General features: G+C 38.0%; 1 protein-coding gene across 1 annotated transcript in view; it reads right to left on the reverse strand.

Annotated features, from left to right (window-relative positions):
- NWD2 (NACHT and WD repeat domain containing 2) overlaps positions 1-17,386 on the reverse strand; it is a 191,843-nt gene that overhangs the window by 85,652 nt on the left and 88,805 nt on the right. The window contains exon 3 of the mRNA XM_024731726.1: positions 5,378-5,494. Coding sequence (XP_024587494.1) covers positions 5,378-5,494 — 117 coding nt within the window. The remainder of the gene's footprint in view (positions 1-5,377; positions 5,495-17,386) is intronic.

Genomic DNA, 17,386 nt, shown 5'->3' on the forward strand with positions numbered 1-17,386 from the left:
AAAAAAAAATTCTAGATTCTTTAATTTAGATGATTTTCTAGTTTAAATCTGTTCCCATTTTAGTACTATATTTTAGTAAATCTGTACTTATAAATTTGAGAACTAAGTCAAAAAAAAAACCTGTACCTGTTGCTAAAGTACAAACTAAGCACTTGTTTTAATTTTTCATGTGTATTTTATTTCGTGTACCTAAAATGGTAAGTCAATCATAAGTTGAAATGTGGATAAAATGAACTATTTTTCCAAAGCTAAACTTTTATAAAAACCCTAATTTTCTTCAAATTCAATGATTTAAGAACTCTCACAGTATGATTTTCTTAAAATTATTTAAAATAAGAAACTAAACTTGAACCATCAAGTGGGCATAATTTAGCTGTGAAGGTGATGATGAGCTGATCTACATTCTGTAGGTTTAGTTCACTACTGTCACTCAGTGATGTACAAATACGGAATGGTTTAATTTTTACCAATAACAGCCGTGGCTTTGTCTTTACTCTTCTGGCTAGTGGAAAAACTTAAACTTGCTGAATAATAGATTTTGCAGTCTAACTCCTTAAGTTTTCATGTTTCTGGTTTAAAAATCTAGCCCTCTAGCTTCCATCTTCTCCCTTTGTGCATACTGGTTTTAAGAGCGCCTGCCCGAAGCTGCCTGTGGTAGGCAAGAGCATAGCCTGTTCTTTCTCAGTCCCGTGCCACTGATGGCAGTGTGTGTGTTGTTGGGGGCCGGGTGGGGAGGCTGCTTCAGCATCTATGATGGCAATAGTTCCATTCTTTTGGCCTTGGCTGTTTTTCTTTCCAATGCCAACATACTATATCTGTGCGATCTGGTAGCCCCAATGAGAATGCTACATGGGCTTTGGCTTCTTGAGACTCCTAGCAACCGACAAAGCAATGAACAATACCACAGACAGCATTTTCTTTGTCCTGACTCTGAATGTGAAGTCATGGAATCTCCTCTTACCTGTCTCTAACTGGCACTCTTTTTACTGGATGCATGGGCCTAGCCTGGCTCGCTTAGAGTAAGCTGCCGCTACCGTTTCCTCAGTAAATCTTCACATCATCCAGACTGTGGATTGAGGGAATGTAATGAGATGCTGTCTGCACCCCCCAGAGCACGCACACATTTGGGGCAGCTTCACTAAAGTTATCTAAGCTTTTCAAACTCCAGTTCTTCAAGCCAGCAGAGCACTTGCTTTTATCAACTTCTGCCAAGAGATGGGCCTTTGCTCAAGGTCCAGAGTCAATGCCCAAACTCCCCAAGCGATTCTCTGGGGGTACTCCAAATATGGAGGGATGACAAGAAGAAAATTCCCCTCTCCCCATAAATACACACTGTGAAGAGAAATGGGGATGGTATAGGTAGCATGTACCTGGAATCTGCTCTCTCCAACAGGCAAATTCTTCTCCCCTTCATAAGCATTGTTTATGAACTAAGTGGGTGGGACAAACTGGTGCGGGAAAGATTCTGCTAAAGTTTCCACACTTTGCAAAGGCTGAGGCAATTCTCTGCACTTAAAAGGAGAAACAGATAGTGAGTTTGGACTCAACTGTGAGCTGTCTCCCTGCTTACTGCAATCCTGGTCAAAAACCCTCCTTGGGAGCAGATTAAGGTCTTACTAAGTAAATTTCAGCAAATTAATGTATATGCTCTACATTTGACAATGTTAAGAATGAACCCAGGGCTTCCCTGGTGGCACAGTGGTTAAGAATCCGCTTGCCAATGCAGGGGATATGGGTTCAAGCCCTGGTCTGGGAAGATCCCGCATGCGATGGAGCAACTAAGCCCGTGTGCCACAACTACTGAAGCCCGCGTGCCTAGAGCCCGTGCTCTGCAACAAGAGAAGCCACTGCAATGAGAAGCCTGTGCACCACAATAAGAGAGTAGCCCCCGCTCGACGCAACTAGAGAAAGCCCGCACACAGCCACGAAGACCCAACACAGCCATGAATGAATGAACTAAAAAACCCTTTAATATTTGACTGTCTGAATCAAGACTTAACACTTTCTACATTGAGGCTATCATCAACATTCTCAAAGGGAAAATTTTCCAATGCCACATAAATGCCCAGTATGAATAAAAACATTTTTTCTCATTTGAAAATAACTGAAATCACAATTTAATAATAACTAATGGTTGTGTAGCCCTTTATAGTTTATAAAAAACTCACATACATCATCACATTTGGTTTCCACAACAAACCTTTGATATTTCTTCAACATTTAGTTTACTGTTATTTTTTCCCATTTTATGGATGTGAGAATTAAAGTGTGGTGAGGTTGGTGAGCTGCCTTGTCAGAACTAGGGCTCTAACTCCAGTTGTAAACTAAAAATTCTGTGTTTTTCCCACTGTCTGAGGCTTCCTCTAAACACATGTCTACAAATGCTATTCTTCCTCAGTAGAGATGTTGTATTTCTGTGTGATACATCTCCCAAGTTAATCCTGAGAGTGAAACTGGACACATGTCCAGGTACCTTACTCTATCACTCTATCCTTTTGACCAAAAGCATGCGTACAAAGAATTGTCTGGGATTAGCAGGCACAGCCTGCGTGTCTCTAGGACCTCAGGCCATATCTCAAAGGACAACTTTTAGGAAATGAAGTTGAAAAGAGCCATGTGCATACAACGCTTATGTTTCCCTTTGGACTTCAATCCCCCGGGTACTTAAAATGAAAGCTTTGTTTGATACTGAATTTGTAACTAACATAAGGGCTAATATCTGTGAAGACTTTGAAGATATAAAAACATTTTTTTAATTCAGCAATGGTGAATTTTCTTGCCAAACACTTCAGCATTAGGGGAAGTAATATGCCATGCTTTGCAGCCCAGGGGGTCATCATGACTTGTAGAAATGTCACAAGGGAGCAGTGTGCAAGGAAACCGGAGCTTAAAAGCGACACACATATGCCCGCTGTTACCATAGTTACAACAGGAAAGGCCATGAGAGGCGTGCTTTCTCCTATAAGCAGTGAAATGAACCTTCTGTGATTTAGGATCACTGGGGTGAATAATCCTCTGTCCACAGGGTTTTATCGTGGTTGCCTTGAGTTTCAACGTGTAACAGTGAAGAGAAGGAGGGATAAATGATTTGTTTAAGCTCAGTGGTTACTGATGTTCTATCACTTAACCTTTACTCTCAGAGCCTGCATGAACTTGGCAAGTCTTTATTCATTCCCCTACCAGTAAATTATAGGGATTAATGGTCATGACTAATTTTAGTTCGGGTATGACACACTACAGGGTGATAAAAGGAGAATGTCTCTCTCATTCCTGAATTTCTGAGGCTGGATCAGTATAAAGCTATGGAGATCATAGCAATAGAGATGCCCCAGGACATACACATAGCTCTTTATTCTTCCTAAATCTGGCTTTCTAAGCATGATGGAATCCGGTCTAACTTGTCTTCCAAAGTTTGAATCTCTCCTACAGCACCTCTGCCAGAGTGATTTGTATTCTCTAGTTTGATGAAAACTTTGTAATGAGTGCATCACCCATAATATAGACAGTTTTGAGAAATAATGCTTACAACAACAAATAAGTAAAAGTGTCCTGTAAATTCATTTCATCCCCAGAAAGACCCCAGGAGGCAAGTAACTATTATCTCCATTTTATAGAAGGAAGCCAAGACTTAGAATGGTAAAGAAGTTCCTCCAGTGTCCCACAGCTGTGAAATGTCAGTCATACCCAGGGATCTGTATGGATTTCAGGACTTTCTGCAGTCTGTTTAGACCACAAGACACTGTTTTTAGATGTCCATTCTTCAACCCGCCTCCACCCATGTATTCTTCTTGTTTTGCATATTGCATTAGCTTTCTAATGGGTTTCTTCATGCTCTTCCCTCTGTCTGACCACCAGCAGTTGTAGGCTTTAAAATGAGTCAGATCTCTTCAGTCCTCTGCTCAACGCACTCTGCTTCTCATGTCAAAGTGCAAGTAAAATCTTTACAGCCAACTTCAAGATGGCAAACCCCATGCTGTGGCCTCCAGTCCCACACTCTCCCTTTCTGCTCACACTGCTGGAGGCACACCCGCCTGCTTCCTGTTCCCTAAACCTGCCAAGCATGTTCCCCATTCCTCTCCCTGGAAAGCTGAGCTGGAATATCCAGTCGGTTCTTCCCTGTCCCTCCTCCTGTCTCCCCTCCTTAGTCACCTTATCAGTGAGACCTTCTCCATCTACTCTATGGAAAATTAGAAGTCTCTCCCCTCACTGCTCTTCCCTTTCCTCCTTCCTTTTTGTATTTTTCTCCACAGCTCTTGTCACCATCTGATTGTTCATTTTACTTATTTGATTTTTGCCTGCCGTCTCCTCTTAGCCCCACATAACGACACAAGCTCCATGAGGGTAGAAAGTCTTACCTTTTAGTTCAATTCTAACATTAAATCATAAGAAACTGGCCTAAAAAAAAAAGACCATTTCATATGGGTCAACTTGCCCCTGGCACAGAACAGCATTCAGTAAGTAGTTGGTTGATAAATGAATAATTTATCCACATACTAAAAATATTATAGAGACTTTATGTACTTTACATCTTATGTGGAGTTGAATATAGATGACCATGCAAATAAATATTAAAAACTTTTATTGATACACTGAACCTAGTATTTAAATATAAGATATGACATTTTCATATCATAGTAATTTTGACAGTCATCCGTCAGCCTCAGGACATCCTGTGTCGAAAGGGTCAACTTCCCTATCAATTGGTAGGAGCTGTTTGGATTCAGGATAAGGTCTTTCTCTTCAGCTAAACTGAGGCAGTGATTTTGCACATCACCGCCATAGAGTGACCTTCTTACCACCACTGTGTTTACACAGAGGAGTGGATATTCTTTAGAAGATAATGACAAACTAATAATAATATTCCTGTTCAACATCCCTAGCTGAAAATCACTGCAAAAAGAAATTTTTTCCAGAGCCTATCAATTCCTATTGGCGGATCTGAGACCATATGTTTGGTTTACTTTAATAATGTTTCTGCCACAGTATTTAAAAAAATATGCCAGAAATTCTAATGTTGAGAAACAGATACTAGGATAGAATACTACATGATAAAATATAAGGAAAATTAGGATAATTATTGGAGGACTAACACAGTAAGCCTTACTGCTGATCACAAGGTGTTGTGGAAATTGTTGTCAACCCCAAGTCAATCCTTTGATTACCACTTCAAATTATTCACTGTTAATTTGCAGTGCTTCTTATGGAAAGGGGAGGATTTTGTCCTCACACATTGAGGGCAAGGAGACAGTTTAAGAATTTTAAATAAATACAGAAAAGCTAGGTTTTTTTCCCCATTCTAAAAGCCCCTTAAGAATCACGAATCAAGAATTCTCACATTCATCTACAATAGAAAGCATTAAGTTTTTTTTATACCCACAACAAAACATGGACCTGCAGAAGTTTTCAAACAATCCTCCAGGAGCTTCATGCGGGTCTTCTGGAGCTCAGGGCTGTCCCATTCCTCTTCATCAATTCCCCAGTACAGATCTATGACCTGGGGACCAATGGATGAGGCAGCGTTAATTCACCTGTGCAAAAAATCAATTGATGTGGAGGCTTTTATATTCACAATATTAAGCTAATGTGACTTCTAACTTTTCTCTTTGCAGCATGTTTTCCCTTGCAGAGGGAAAATGATTTTTAAGATCAATCTAAAGAGGTATTTTTTTTTAAATCCCATGATGGTTTGGGGGATGAACACTATAATTTTTTTTTGTTCCTGATTATACTGTTGACATGGCCCCAGAGAAAATGAAATGTTAAATATCAGAGGCTTTGCAATTCAGGCTTTCATTATATTGAAATGGTAACAGGATTTCAGAAGTCTGAAAGCAGCTGGGATATAGTTACTACATTATTGGAGACAAATAACAGTGTATAATTTTACTGTTATGTCTCAATATGAGAAGGGAAAACCATAATGGGCATTCACATATACTGAGCCAAAGTTAAATAGCTACATTTCTGTAAAAAATAAAAATAGAAAAAGAAACCTGTTATCCCACAGAGACATTTTGTTTATATCTTACCTCTAAGCAGCTTAGCTTTCATTAATACATATCTGAAAAAACATGTATGGAAAACAATGAAAGGTATGCCTCACTGAGAAGTGAAGATAATAGGATCCTCTATCTCCTTACTTCAAAGACGATGAGGAAAGAGTCTGTAAAAAACTTTTACAAGTACACTCTTTGAAAAATTTGCTATGGAGAGCAGAATGGGTTTCATTCCTTTTACTCAATTGCTGTCTGCATAAGCTAAATGTTTCTCATTGTAGCTTTGAAGATTTCTTCTTTTCCTTTATTTCCCACAAGCAGAAAAAACAACCTCTCCTCCTTACTGGCTGTTTGCATGGCATTCAGTGAGATGTAGGCACAGAGCATGGGGTCCCCCACTGTGCCCCAAGTGCTCTGTATACTTTCCATCTCCTGGCCAATGCCCCACACAAGTGTGTTTGTATCAAATCTTTGTCTATCTGCATTTGAGTCATTAGATGGCTGACAGAGATATAACTACTTCTCTAAAAAAATATTCCCGTGGCTCAGTCCATGAGTTTTATAATATATGAAACTATCAGCACTGATTTTGGGGTTCTTTCTTTTAATCTACTTGACAAGGTTTAATCACAATATTAAGAAAGAGGGACATCTGAGACTATAACTTGACTGTCCACTATGAGAGCCCTTAGCTGTGGTTATCTAAAACTAAATATAAATTAAAATTAAAAATTCAGTTCAAGTGCTCAATAGTCACATGTGATTACTGACTCCCATGTTGGAAAATGCAGATATAGAATACTTCACCATCACAGGAAGTTTAATTGGACAGAACTGTAATTTACTGAACTTTATATACTGAAATTACTAGAACAAGTCCATTTTTGGCCATCTGCCAATAAACTCTCAAACAAATCTGCAATGTGAATGGTAACTTAGTTGTGTCATGCACAAACTAACAACCATACACAGAACCTGGTCCCCGTCCTTGTGGCTGATACTGTTTGATATCTGAGGAAAGGTAGGATTTAGAATAAATGAGAAACAGAAATGGTAAAAATGCAAGTTAATGTAACAAAAGCTATAAATATACAACTGCTATTCCTCTCACATCTTCTGTGACATAAAATTATATAAAGTAATAATTATGTCACTGTAACTTATTAGATGTTGCATATATAATAATAATAGCACAAAAGGGAGAAAAGGGAATAGAGCTATATGGGAGTAGTCTTTCTATAGCTCACTGGAATTATCAGAATCTACCTATGATTTATACTAACTAAGATGTATATGCCTTAAAATAACTGCAAAGAAAATAACTCAAATGATTTTTTCAATATAAGGAATTAAAGAAGTAAAAGAGGAATAGAGGAACAGAAATGACAGACATAAAAGGAAAAGGGCAGAAGTAAATCCAACTATGTCAATAATACCATTAAGTGTGAATGGTTTAAAAAGTCCAAACAGAGAGACTGTCAGACTAGATAAAAACAAGATCCAACTATATACTTCTACAGGAGTACACTTTAGATTCAAAAAGGTTAAAAGGATGGAAAAAATGACAAAGGAGGCAAGAATATACAATGGAGAAAAGACAGTCTCTTCAATAAGTAGCACTGGGAAAACTGGACAGCTACATGTAAATGAATGAAATTAGAACACTCTCTAACACCATACACAAAAATAAACTCAAAATGGATTTGAGACCTAAATGTAAGGCCAGATCCTATAAAACTAGTAGAGGAAAACACAGGAAGAACACTCTTTGGCAGACTTCCCTGGCAGTCCAATGGTTAAGACTTCGTCTTCCGGCTGGAGCGGAAGATGGCGGAAGAGTAAGATGCACGGAAATCACCTTCCTCCCTACAGATACACCAGAAATACATCTACACGTGGAACAACTCCTACAGAACACCTACTGAAGGCTGGCAGAAGACCTCAGACCTCCCAAAAGGCAAGAAACTCCCCACGTACCTGGGTAGGGCAAAAGAAAAAAAGAATAAACAGAGACAAAAGAATAGGGACGGCACCTGCACCAGTGGGAGGCAGCTGTGAAGGAGGAAAAGTTTCCACACACTAGGAAGCCCCTTCGCGGGTGGAGACTGCAGGAGGCGGAGGGGGGAGCTTCGCAGCCGCGGAGGAGTGCACAGCAACGGGTGCGGAGGGCAAAGCAGGGAGATTCCCGCACAGAGGGTCGGTGCCGACCGGCATTCACCCGCTGGGGCAGGCGGGGCTGTGAGCTGAGGCTCGGGTTTCGGTCAGAGCACAGGGAGAGGACTGGGGTTGGCGGCTTGAACATAGCCTGAAGGGGTTAGTGCACCACGACTAGCCGGGAGGGAGTCCGGGGAAAAGTCTGCACCTGCCGAAGAGGCAAGAGACTTTTTCTTCCTCTTTGTTTCCTGGTGCGCGAGGAGAGGGGTTTAAGAGCGCTGCTTAAAGGAACTCCAGAGATGGGCGCGAGCCACGGCTAAAAGCGCGGATCCGAGATGGGCGTGAGCCGCGGCTAAAAGCACAGACCCCAGGGACGGGCGGGAGATGCTAAGGCTGCTGCTGCCGCCACCAAGGGGCCTGTGTGCGAGCACAGGTCACTCTCCACACCCCTCTTCCGCGGAGCCTGTGCAGCCCGCCACTGCCAGGTTCCCGGGATCCAGGGACAACTTCCCCGGGAGAACGCACGGCGGGCCTCAGGCTGGTGCAACGTCACGCCGGCCTCTGCCGCAACGTCACGCTGCCTCTGCCGCCGCAGGCCGGCCCCGCACGCAGTGCCCCTCCTTCCCCCATCCCCCAACCCCCGGCCTGAGTGAGCCGGAGGCCCCGAATCAGCGGCTCCTTTAACCCCGTCCTGTCTGAGCGAAAAAACAGACGCCCTCCAGCGACCTACACGCAGAGGCAGGGCCAAATCCAAAGCTGAGCTCCTGTGAGCTGTGAGAACAAAGAAGAGAAAGGGAAATCTCTCCCAGCAGCCACAGAAGCAGCGGATTAAAGCTCCACAATCAACTTGATCTACCCTGCATCTGTGGAATACATGAATAGACAACGAATCATCGAGAAGGAGAGCAAGAGCTATGATTTTTTTCCCCTTTTCCTCTTTTTCTGAATGTGTATGTGTATGCTTCTGTGTGAGATCTTGTCAGTACAGCTTTGCTTCCACCATTTGTCCTAGGGTTCTATCCGTCCATGGTTTTTTTTACATTTTTTTCTTAATAATTAATTTTAATAACTTTATTATACTTTTATTTCTTTCTTTTCTTTCTCTTTCTTTCTTTCCTTCCCTCCTTTAGACAATGAATCATCCCAAATTGAGGAGGTGGTCTCTGAGAGCAAGATTTATGACTTTTTCCCCTTTACCTCATTTTGTGAGGGTGTATGTGTATGCTTCTGTGTAAGATTTTGTCTGTATAGCTTTGCTTCCAAAATTTATGCTAAGGTTCTATCTGTCCCTTTTTTTTTTTCTAAATAATTTTTTTAATTCAATAACTTTATTATACTTTATTTTACTGTATCTTCTTTATTTCTGTCTCTTTTCCTTCCTTCCCCCCTCCCTCCTTTCTTTCCTTCTTGCCTTCTTTGCTTCTTTCTTTCTTCCTTCCTTCCCTCCTTTCTTCCTTTCCTCATACTTCTACTAATTCTCATACTTAATAATGAAGTGATCACTGAAGAAATCAAAAAATACCTAGAAACAAATGACAGTGGAGACACAGTGACCCAAAACCTATGGTATGCAGCAAAAGCAGTTCTAAGGGGGAAGTTTATAGCAATACAAGCCCACCTTAAAAGCAGGAAACATCTCGAATAAGCTATACTTATACTACCCAAAGCAATCTACAGATTCAATGCAATCCCTATCAAACTACCACTGGCATTTTTCGCAGAACTAGAACAAAAAATTTCACAATTTGTATGGAAACACAAAGGACCCCGAATAGCCAAAGCAATCTTGAGAACGAAAAACAGAGCTGGAGGAATCAGGCTCCCTGACTTCAGACTATACTACAAAGCTACAGTAATCAAGACAGTATGGTACTGGAACAAGAACAGAAGGATAGATAAAAGGAACAGGATAGAAAGCCCAGAGATAAAACCACGCACCTATGGACACCTTATCTTTGATAAAGGTGGCAGGAATGTAAAGTGGAGAAAGGACAGCCTCTTCAATCGTCTTCCAACATAGAGGGTGCCAGTTCAATCCCTGGTTGGGGAACTACGATCCCACATGCCTCAGAGGCAAAAAAAAACCAAAACATAAAACAGAAGCAATATTGTAACAAATTCAATAAAGACTTTAAAAATGGCCCACATCAAAAAAAAAAATCTTAAAATAACCCCACTCTGACATAAATCACAGCAAGGTCTTTTTTGATCCACCTAGAATAATGAAAATAAAATCAAAAATAAATGGGACCTAATTAAAAGCTTTTGTATAGTAAAGGGAACTGTAAAAAGAAAAGACAACCCTCAGAATGGGAGAAAATATTTACAAATGAAGCAACTGATAAGGGATTAATCTCTAAAATATACAAGCAGCTCATGCAGCTCAATATCAAAAAAGCAAACAACCCAATCAAAAAATGGGCTAAAGATCTAAATAGATGTTTCTCCAAAAAGACATACAGATGGCCAATAAACACATGAAAAGATTCTCAATATCACTAATTATTACAGAAATGCAAATCCAAAGTACAATGATGTATCATCTCACACCAGTCAGAATGGCCATCATCAAAAAATCTACAAACAAATGCTGGAGAGGGTGTGAAGAAAAGGGAAACCTGTTGCACTGTTGGTAGGAATGTAAATTGGTACAGCCACTATGGAGAACAGTATGGAGGCTCCTTAAAAAACTAAAAATAGAGCTACCATATGATCCAGCAATCCCACTCCTGGGCATATATCTAGAGAAAACCATAATTTGAAAAGATACATGTGCCCCCAATGTTCACTGCAGCACTGTTTACAATGGCCAGGACATGGAAGCAACCTAAATATCCATCAACAGAGGAATGGATAAAGAAGATGTGGTACATATATACAATGCAGTATTAGCCATAAAAAAGAACAAAATAATGTCATTTGCAGCAACATGGATGGACCTAGAGCCTGTCATACTGAGTGAAGTAAGACAGAAAGACAAATAGTATATGGTAACACTCACATGTGGAATCTAAAAACAGGTAAAAATGAATTTATCTACGAAACAGAAATAGAGTTAGATGTAGAAAACAAACTTATGGTTACCAGGCAGTAAGGGGAGGGATGAGATAAATTGGGAGATTGGGATTTACATATACACACTATTATATATGAAATAACTAATAAGGGCCTACTGTATAGCACAGGGAACTCTACTCAATACTCTGTAATGGCCTACATGGGAAACGAATCTACAAAAGAGTGTATATATGTGTATGTATAACTGATTCACTTTGCAGTACAGCAGAAACTAACACAACATTGTAAGTCAACTATACTGCAATAAAAATTTTTAAAAATTCACTTAAAAATTGAAAGTGTTATAATAGTGTAGAACCAGCATGACAATAGACAAAATCAATAAAACAATCTATATACGTAAGAGAATTTGTATTAAAATAAATGTAATATTTCAAAAAAAGGATGGAAAAAGATTTATCATGCAAACAGCAACCATAAGAAAGCTCACGGGGCTATACTAATATCAGACAAATATATACTAATATCAGACAAAAGAAATTTTAAAACAATATAACTAAAGATGAAGAGGGACATTTTATAATGATAAAAGGGTCAATCCATCAGGAGGATGTAACAATTATAAATGTATATGCAATGAACAGAGCTTTAAAATACATGAAAAACAAACTGACAGAAATGAAGGAGAAATAGACAATTTAACTATAATAGTTGGAGACTTGAATGTATAATAATGGTAAGAACAAAATCCTGGAAGACTGTAGCAATACTGTAAATGAACTAGTTCTAACATGTCTTAGGACAATCTACCCAACAGCATAACATACATTCTTCTCAAGTTCACATAGAACATTCTCCAGGAGAGAACATATGTTAGATCATAAAACAAGCATCAATAACCTTCAGTGGATCTAAATCATATAAAGTATGTCCTCTGAACACAATGCAATGATACTAGAAATCAATAATAGAAAGAAACTTGGAAAATTCATAAGTAGATGGAAATTAACACACTCCTCAATAACCAATGAATCAAAGAAGAAATCACAAGGGAAATTAAAAATTACTTTGAGATGAGTGAGAATGAAGATACAACATAGCAAATTTATGGGATGTAGGTAAAGCCATACTTAGAGGAAATTTAGAGCTGTAAACACCTATATTAAAAATGAAGATTTCAATAATTTAACTTAAGACAATAGAAAAAGCATCAAGGGCAAGCCAAAGCAAGCAGAAGGAAGGAAATAATAGATTACAGTGGAAATTAATGAAACAGAATAGAAAAATGATAGAGGAAAAAAATGAATGAAATCAAAAATTGGTTCTTTGAAGAGATCAACAAAATGGATAAAACTGGATTCACCAAAAGAAACAAAAACAACCTCAAATTCCTAAAATCTGGGGTGAAAGAGGCCATTACTACTAACCTTACAGAAATAAAAGGATTATTAGAGAATACTACAGACAACTGTATGCCAATGAATTAGATCACTTAGATGAAATGGACAAATTCCTAGAGAGACACGAATTACATAAATTGACTCAAGACAGAATAGAAAAATGTGAAGACATTTTTAACAAGAGATTAAATAGTAATTTTTTAAAAGCTGCATAAAAAGCCTAGGTCTAGATGGATGCACTGGTGAATTCTACCAAATATTTACAAAAGAATTAATACCAATTATTCAGTCTTCCAAAACTTACAAGAGAATACTTCCTAACTTATTCTATGAGACCAGTATGATCCTGGTACCAAAGCCAAACAAAAATATCAGAAGAAAAATACAAAGCAACATCTCAAGAAAATAAACATCCTCAGCAAAAATATTAAAAACCCTAACCTGGCAGCATATAAAAAGGGTTATACAACACAATGAGGTGGAACTTATTCCAGGAATGCAGGGTTGATTCAGCATCAGAAAATCAACTAATGGAGGACACTATATATTAACAGAATAAAGGACAAAAACCATATGTCTCAACATACACAGGAAAAAAAAATGACAAAATCCAACACCCCTTCATGATAAAAAAAAAAAAACAAAAAACACTCAACAAACTAGGAACAGAAATTAACTTCTTCACAGAAATTAACTTCTTCAACCTGAATAAAGGGCATGTATGAAAAAACTACATCTAACATCATACTTAATGAAGACTGAAAGCTTTCCCCCTAAGATTAGGACCAACAGAAAGATATCCACTCTTGCCACTTTTATTCAACAGTATATTGGAGGTTCCAGCTAGGCAACTTGGCAAGAAAAAGAAAATGCATCCATATAGGAAAGGAAAAAGTAGACCTACCTTTATTAATAGATTACAAGATCTTGTATATTGAAAATTCTAAGGAAAGCACTAAAAAACTGTTGGAACTATGAGTTGTGCAAGGTTGTAGGATACAAGATCAATATGTAAAACCCACTTGTATTTCTATATAGTAGCAATGAGCAATCTAAGATAAATTAAAAAAATAAGTCCATTTAAAAGAGCATCAGGTAGAATAAAAAGCTTAGGAATAAATTTAACAAAAGAAATGCAAAATTTACACTTTGAAAATTACAAAACACCATTGAAAGACATCCCCTATAAATGGATTGGTAGACTAAATATTATGATAACAATAATCCCCAAATAAATCTATAGATTCAATGCAATCACTATAAAATTCCCAGCTGACTTACAGAAATTGACAAGCTGATCTTAAAATTCATATGGAAATTCAAGAGACCCAGAACAGCCAAAATAATCTTGCAAAAGGAGAACAAATTTGGAGGACTCACACTTCCAGATTTCAAACTTAGTACAAAGCTACAATAATTAAGACAGTGTGATACTGGCATAAGTATAGGCAATGGAATAAAACTGAAAATCCAAAAATAAATTCTCATACTTACAGTTAACTCGTTTCAACAAGCATGCCAAAACAATCAATGAGGAAATAAATAAACAAATGGTATTGAGACAACTGGACATCTATATGCAAAAGAACAAAGTTTAATCCCTGCCTCATGCCATATATAAAAATTAAAACAGATCACAGACATAAATTAAGAGTTAAAACTACAAAACTATTTTTATAGAAAACATCTTTATGACCTTGGATTTGACAATGGTTTCTTAGATATGATAGCAAAGTACAAGTAACTGAAAAAAATAGATAAATTGGACTTCCTCAAAATTAAAAAAAATTGTGCTTCAAAAGATCTATCAATAAAGTGAAGAGGGCACCCTCAAAATGGAAGAAAATATTTACAAATCATATTTGATAATAGATTTATATCTAGAATATATAAGGAACTCCTACAACTCAATAAGACAAATAACCCAATTAAAAATGGACAAAAGATCTGAGTAGACATTTCTTCACAGAATATATACAGGTTGCCAATAAAGATAATCAGTGTTATCACATGATAAGATAATGTCATTAGTCATCAGGGAATTGCAAATCAAAACTTCAAGATAATACTTCATACCCACTAGGATGGCTATAATCAAAAACACTGATAACAAGTGTTGATAGGGATGTGGAGCAACTGGAAAACTCATGCACTGCTGGTGGGAATATAAAATGGTGCAGCCACTTTGGAAAACAGTCTGGCAGTTCCCCAAATGGTTAAACACAGAGTTACTATGTGATCCAGCAATTCTTCTAGGTATATACCCAAGGCAGATGAAAATCTACGTCTAGACAAAAACTTGTACATGAATGTTCATAACAGCATTATTCGTAATAGCTAAGAAGTGGAAACAATCCAAATGTCCATCAAGTGATCAATGGATAAATAAAATGTAGTATACATCCACACAATGGAATATTTTCTGGCAAAGAAAGTAATGAAATAGGGACTTCCCCGGTGGCACAGTGGTTAAGAATCTGCCTGCCAATGCAGGGGACACGAGTTTGATCCCTGTTCAGGGATGATCCCACATGCTGCAGAGCAGCTAAGCCTGTGCACCACAACTACTGAGCCTTCGCTCTAGAGCCCGCGAGCCACAACTACTGAAGCCCACGTGCCTAGAGCCTGTGCTCCGCAATGACAGAAGCCACCACGAGAGGCCCGCGCACCGCAACGAAGAGCAGCCCCCGCTCGCTGCAACCAGAGAAAGCCCGCGTGCAGCAATGAAGACCCAACACAGCAATCAATCAATATCTAAAAAAAAAAATTAATGAAATACTGATGCATGTTACAACATGGATGAGCCTTGAAAATGCTATCCTAAGTGAAAGAAGCCAGTTACAAAAGATCACCTTTTGTATGATTCCATTTACATGAAATGTCTAGAACAGGCAAATCTACAGTCAAAAAGTAGATTAGTGGTTGCCTAGGGCTGGGAGGGGAATAGGGCTATTAGGGAATGATAGCCAGAGGGGAGAGGATTTCTTCTTTGGGTGATGAAAATGTTCTAAAATTAATTTTGGTAATGCTTACACAACTGAGAATATACTAAAAACACTGAATTGCACACTTTAAATGGGCAAATTTGATGATGTGTGAACCGAATTGTATCTCAATGATAGTCAGCACAGCTAGCTTGGACTGTGATTTTTCCACAGGTCTTACATCTCCAACTCAAAGAACTGAGATCAAGAACAGAATGTTTAAATCAAGCACCTAGTGTATGAAGAGCTAAACAATAAGATCTAACTAAATATATGTGAGCCAAATGACCAGGGTAAAAGTCAAAACAAGGCTTTCACTTATGTTTTTAAATAGAAGCTTAAATATCGCATGATTTATTTGACACCTATGGGAGCCTTTTATAATAGTTTCTGCATCTGTTATTTCCTTAAAGTTTGGCCACCACTGCTTTCATCCAGGTCTTTATAACTCCATGTGTCCTTACTTTAGTAGCTTTGTTTAAAGAAGAAAAGCTGGAAGTAAGAGAATATTTAAATTGTTCTTTCTCAAGTGTCTTTATGAGCAGAAAATGATGAAAAATAAAATCAAGCAACCGTGAAGACAAGCAGGAAATAAATAGATAAAACATTTAGCTTATGCAACACAAAACACCATGACGGGCAAACAGAAATGCATTATCAATAACTGGCAAGAAGTGGCTGGAACCCAAAGTGCTCAATAAGACAAGATTTATTACACACTTTAAAAAATTAAGTTTAGCTTTTGGCCTAATGTCCAGGCACTGCAGACACTGGAATCTAATTTACTATTTATTGGAATACTACCTTGTTGATAGCACATTTTATGCGCCTTTACTTATTTCATAAGTATAAAAGTTCAGGAAAGTAATTGATTTTATTTTTTCACTTGTTTAAAAATATTCTTAGGGAAGCTAATTTATCATGCTCATTATAATGTGCTGAATTGGTCTGCAAACAAAAAGCCAGCGAATAAAAGCCCTAACAAATTTTACTACTTGAAATCAGACATAATGATTTAAATACGAAGATTATTGAACAAATAATAAAGCAACCTGTAAGAATCAAATAATAGCCTTATGCTTTACAAAAATATAACAAAAAAAGGTCAAATTTCAATTCATAATGGCATCACATGATCACTTCTTCAGAAAGAACCTTTGAAATTTAAATATTTTCCAAAATATTTTCCTTCTCAATCTTCCCATGCTATATGACACTATCTGAATGCAAAACAATGTAACTACTGAGATAATATGACTGATTTTGTTTCTGAACAGATACGGTACTAAGATGAAGGCTGTTCCTCAAAGTTATTACTATGGGAGGCTACACACTCACTCTAATGATTCTGCCATTGCCCAGGGCATTTCCTCTGTAGGAGGAAATGGTCAGGGATGATCCCACATGCTTCTATTATCTCATTTTGTATTGAAAAACTCTCACCCCTTTATAGCTGGGAAGTTGTTTTTATTAAAATGGTATTTCTCCAGGCTTAACAGGCCTTTACATTTATAAGACAGGCTTTGAAAAGAATTTTAGCTCTATAAAGAAATCAAATCTATTCTTAAAAGGGATAAGTATCTGTTACTGCTAAAAACATTCAAAAGAGCACAGAGCAGGTTCAGAAAATTTTGAACAGGGACACATTCTTGTGCTATGGATATAACTTTCAAGGTCAGTGCAGAATGCAGACAGTACTCATTTGAATGTAGCTTAGTAGCTATGTCCTGTTACTAGAATGTTCATCTCACAGGATAAGGTAAGCAGAGAGTCTTAAACCTCAGACTAGGTTTGTCAGATACTGTTTACCAGGGAAAAGTTATTGTTTATACTT

The sequence above is a fragment of the Neophocaena asiaeorientalis genome, unplaced genomic scaffold (assembly GCF_003031525.2).
Source record: "Neophocaena asiaeorientalis asiaeorientalis breed wild unplaced genomic scaffold, Neophocaena_asiaeorientalis_V1.1 scaffold39, whole genome shotgun sequence".
NCBI lineage: Eukaryota > Metazoa > Chordata > Mammalia > Artiodactyla > Phocoenidae > Neophocaena > Neophocaena asiaeorientalis.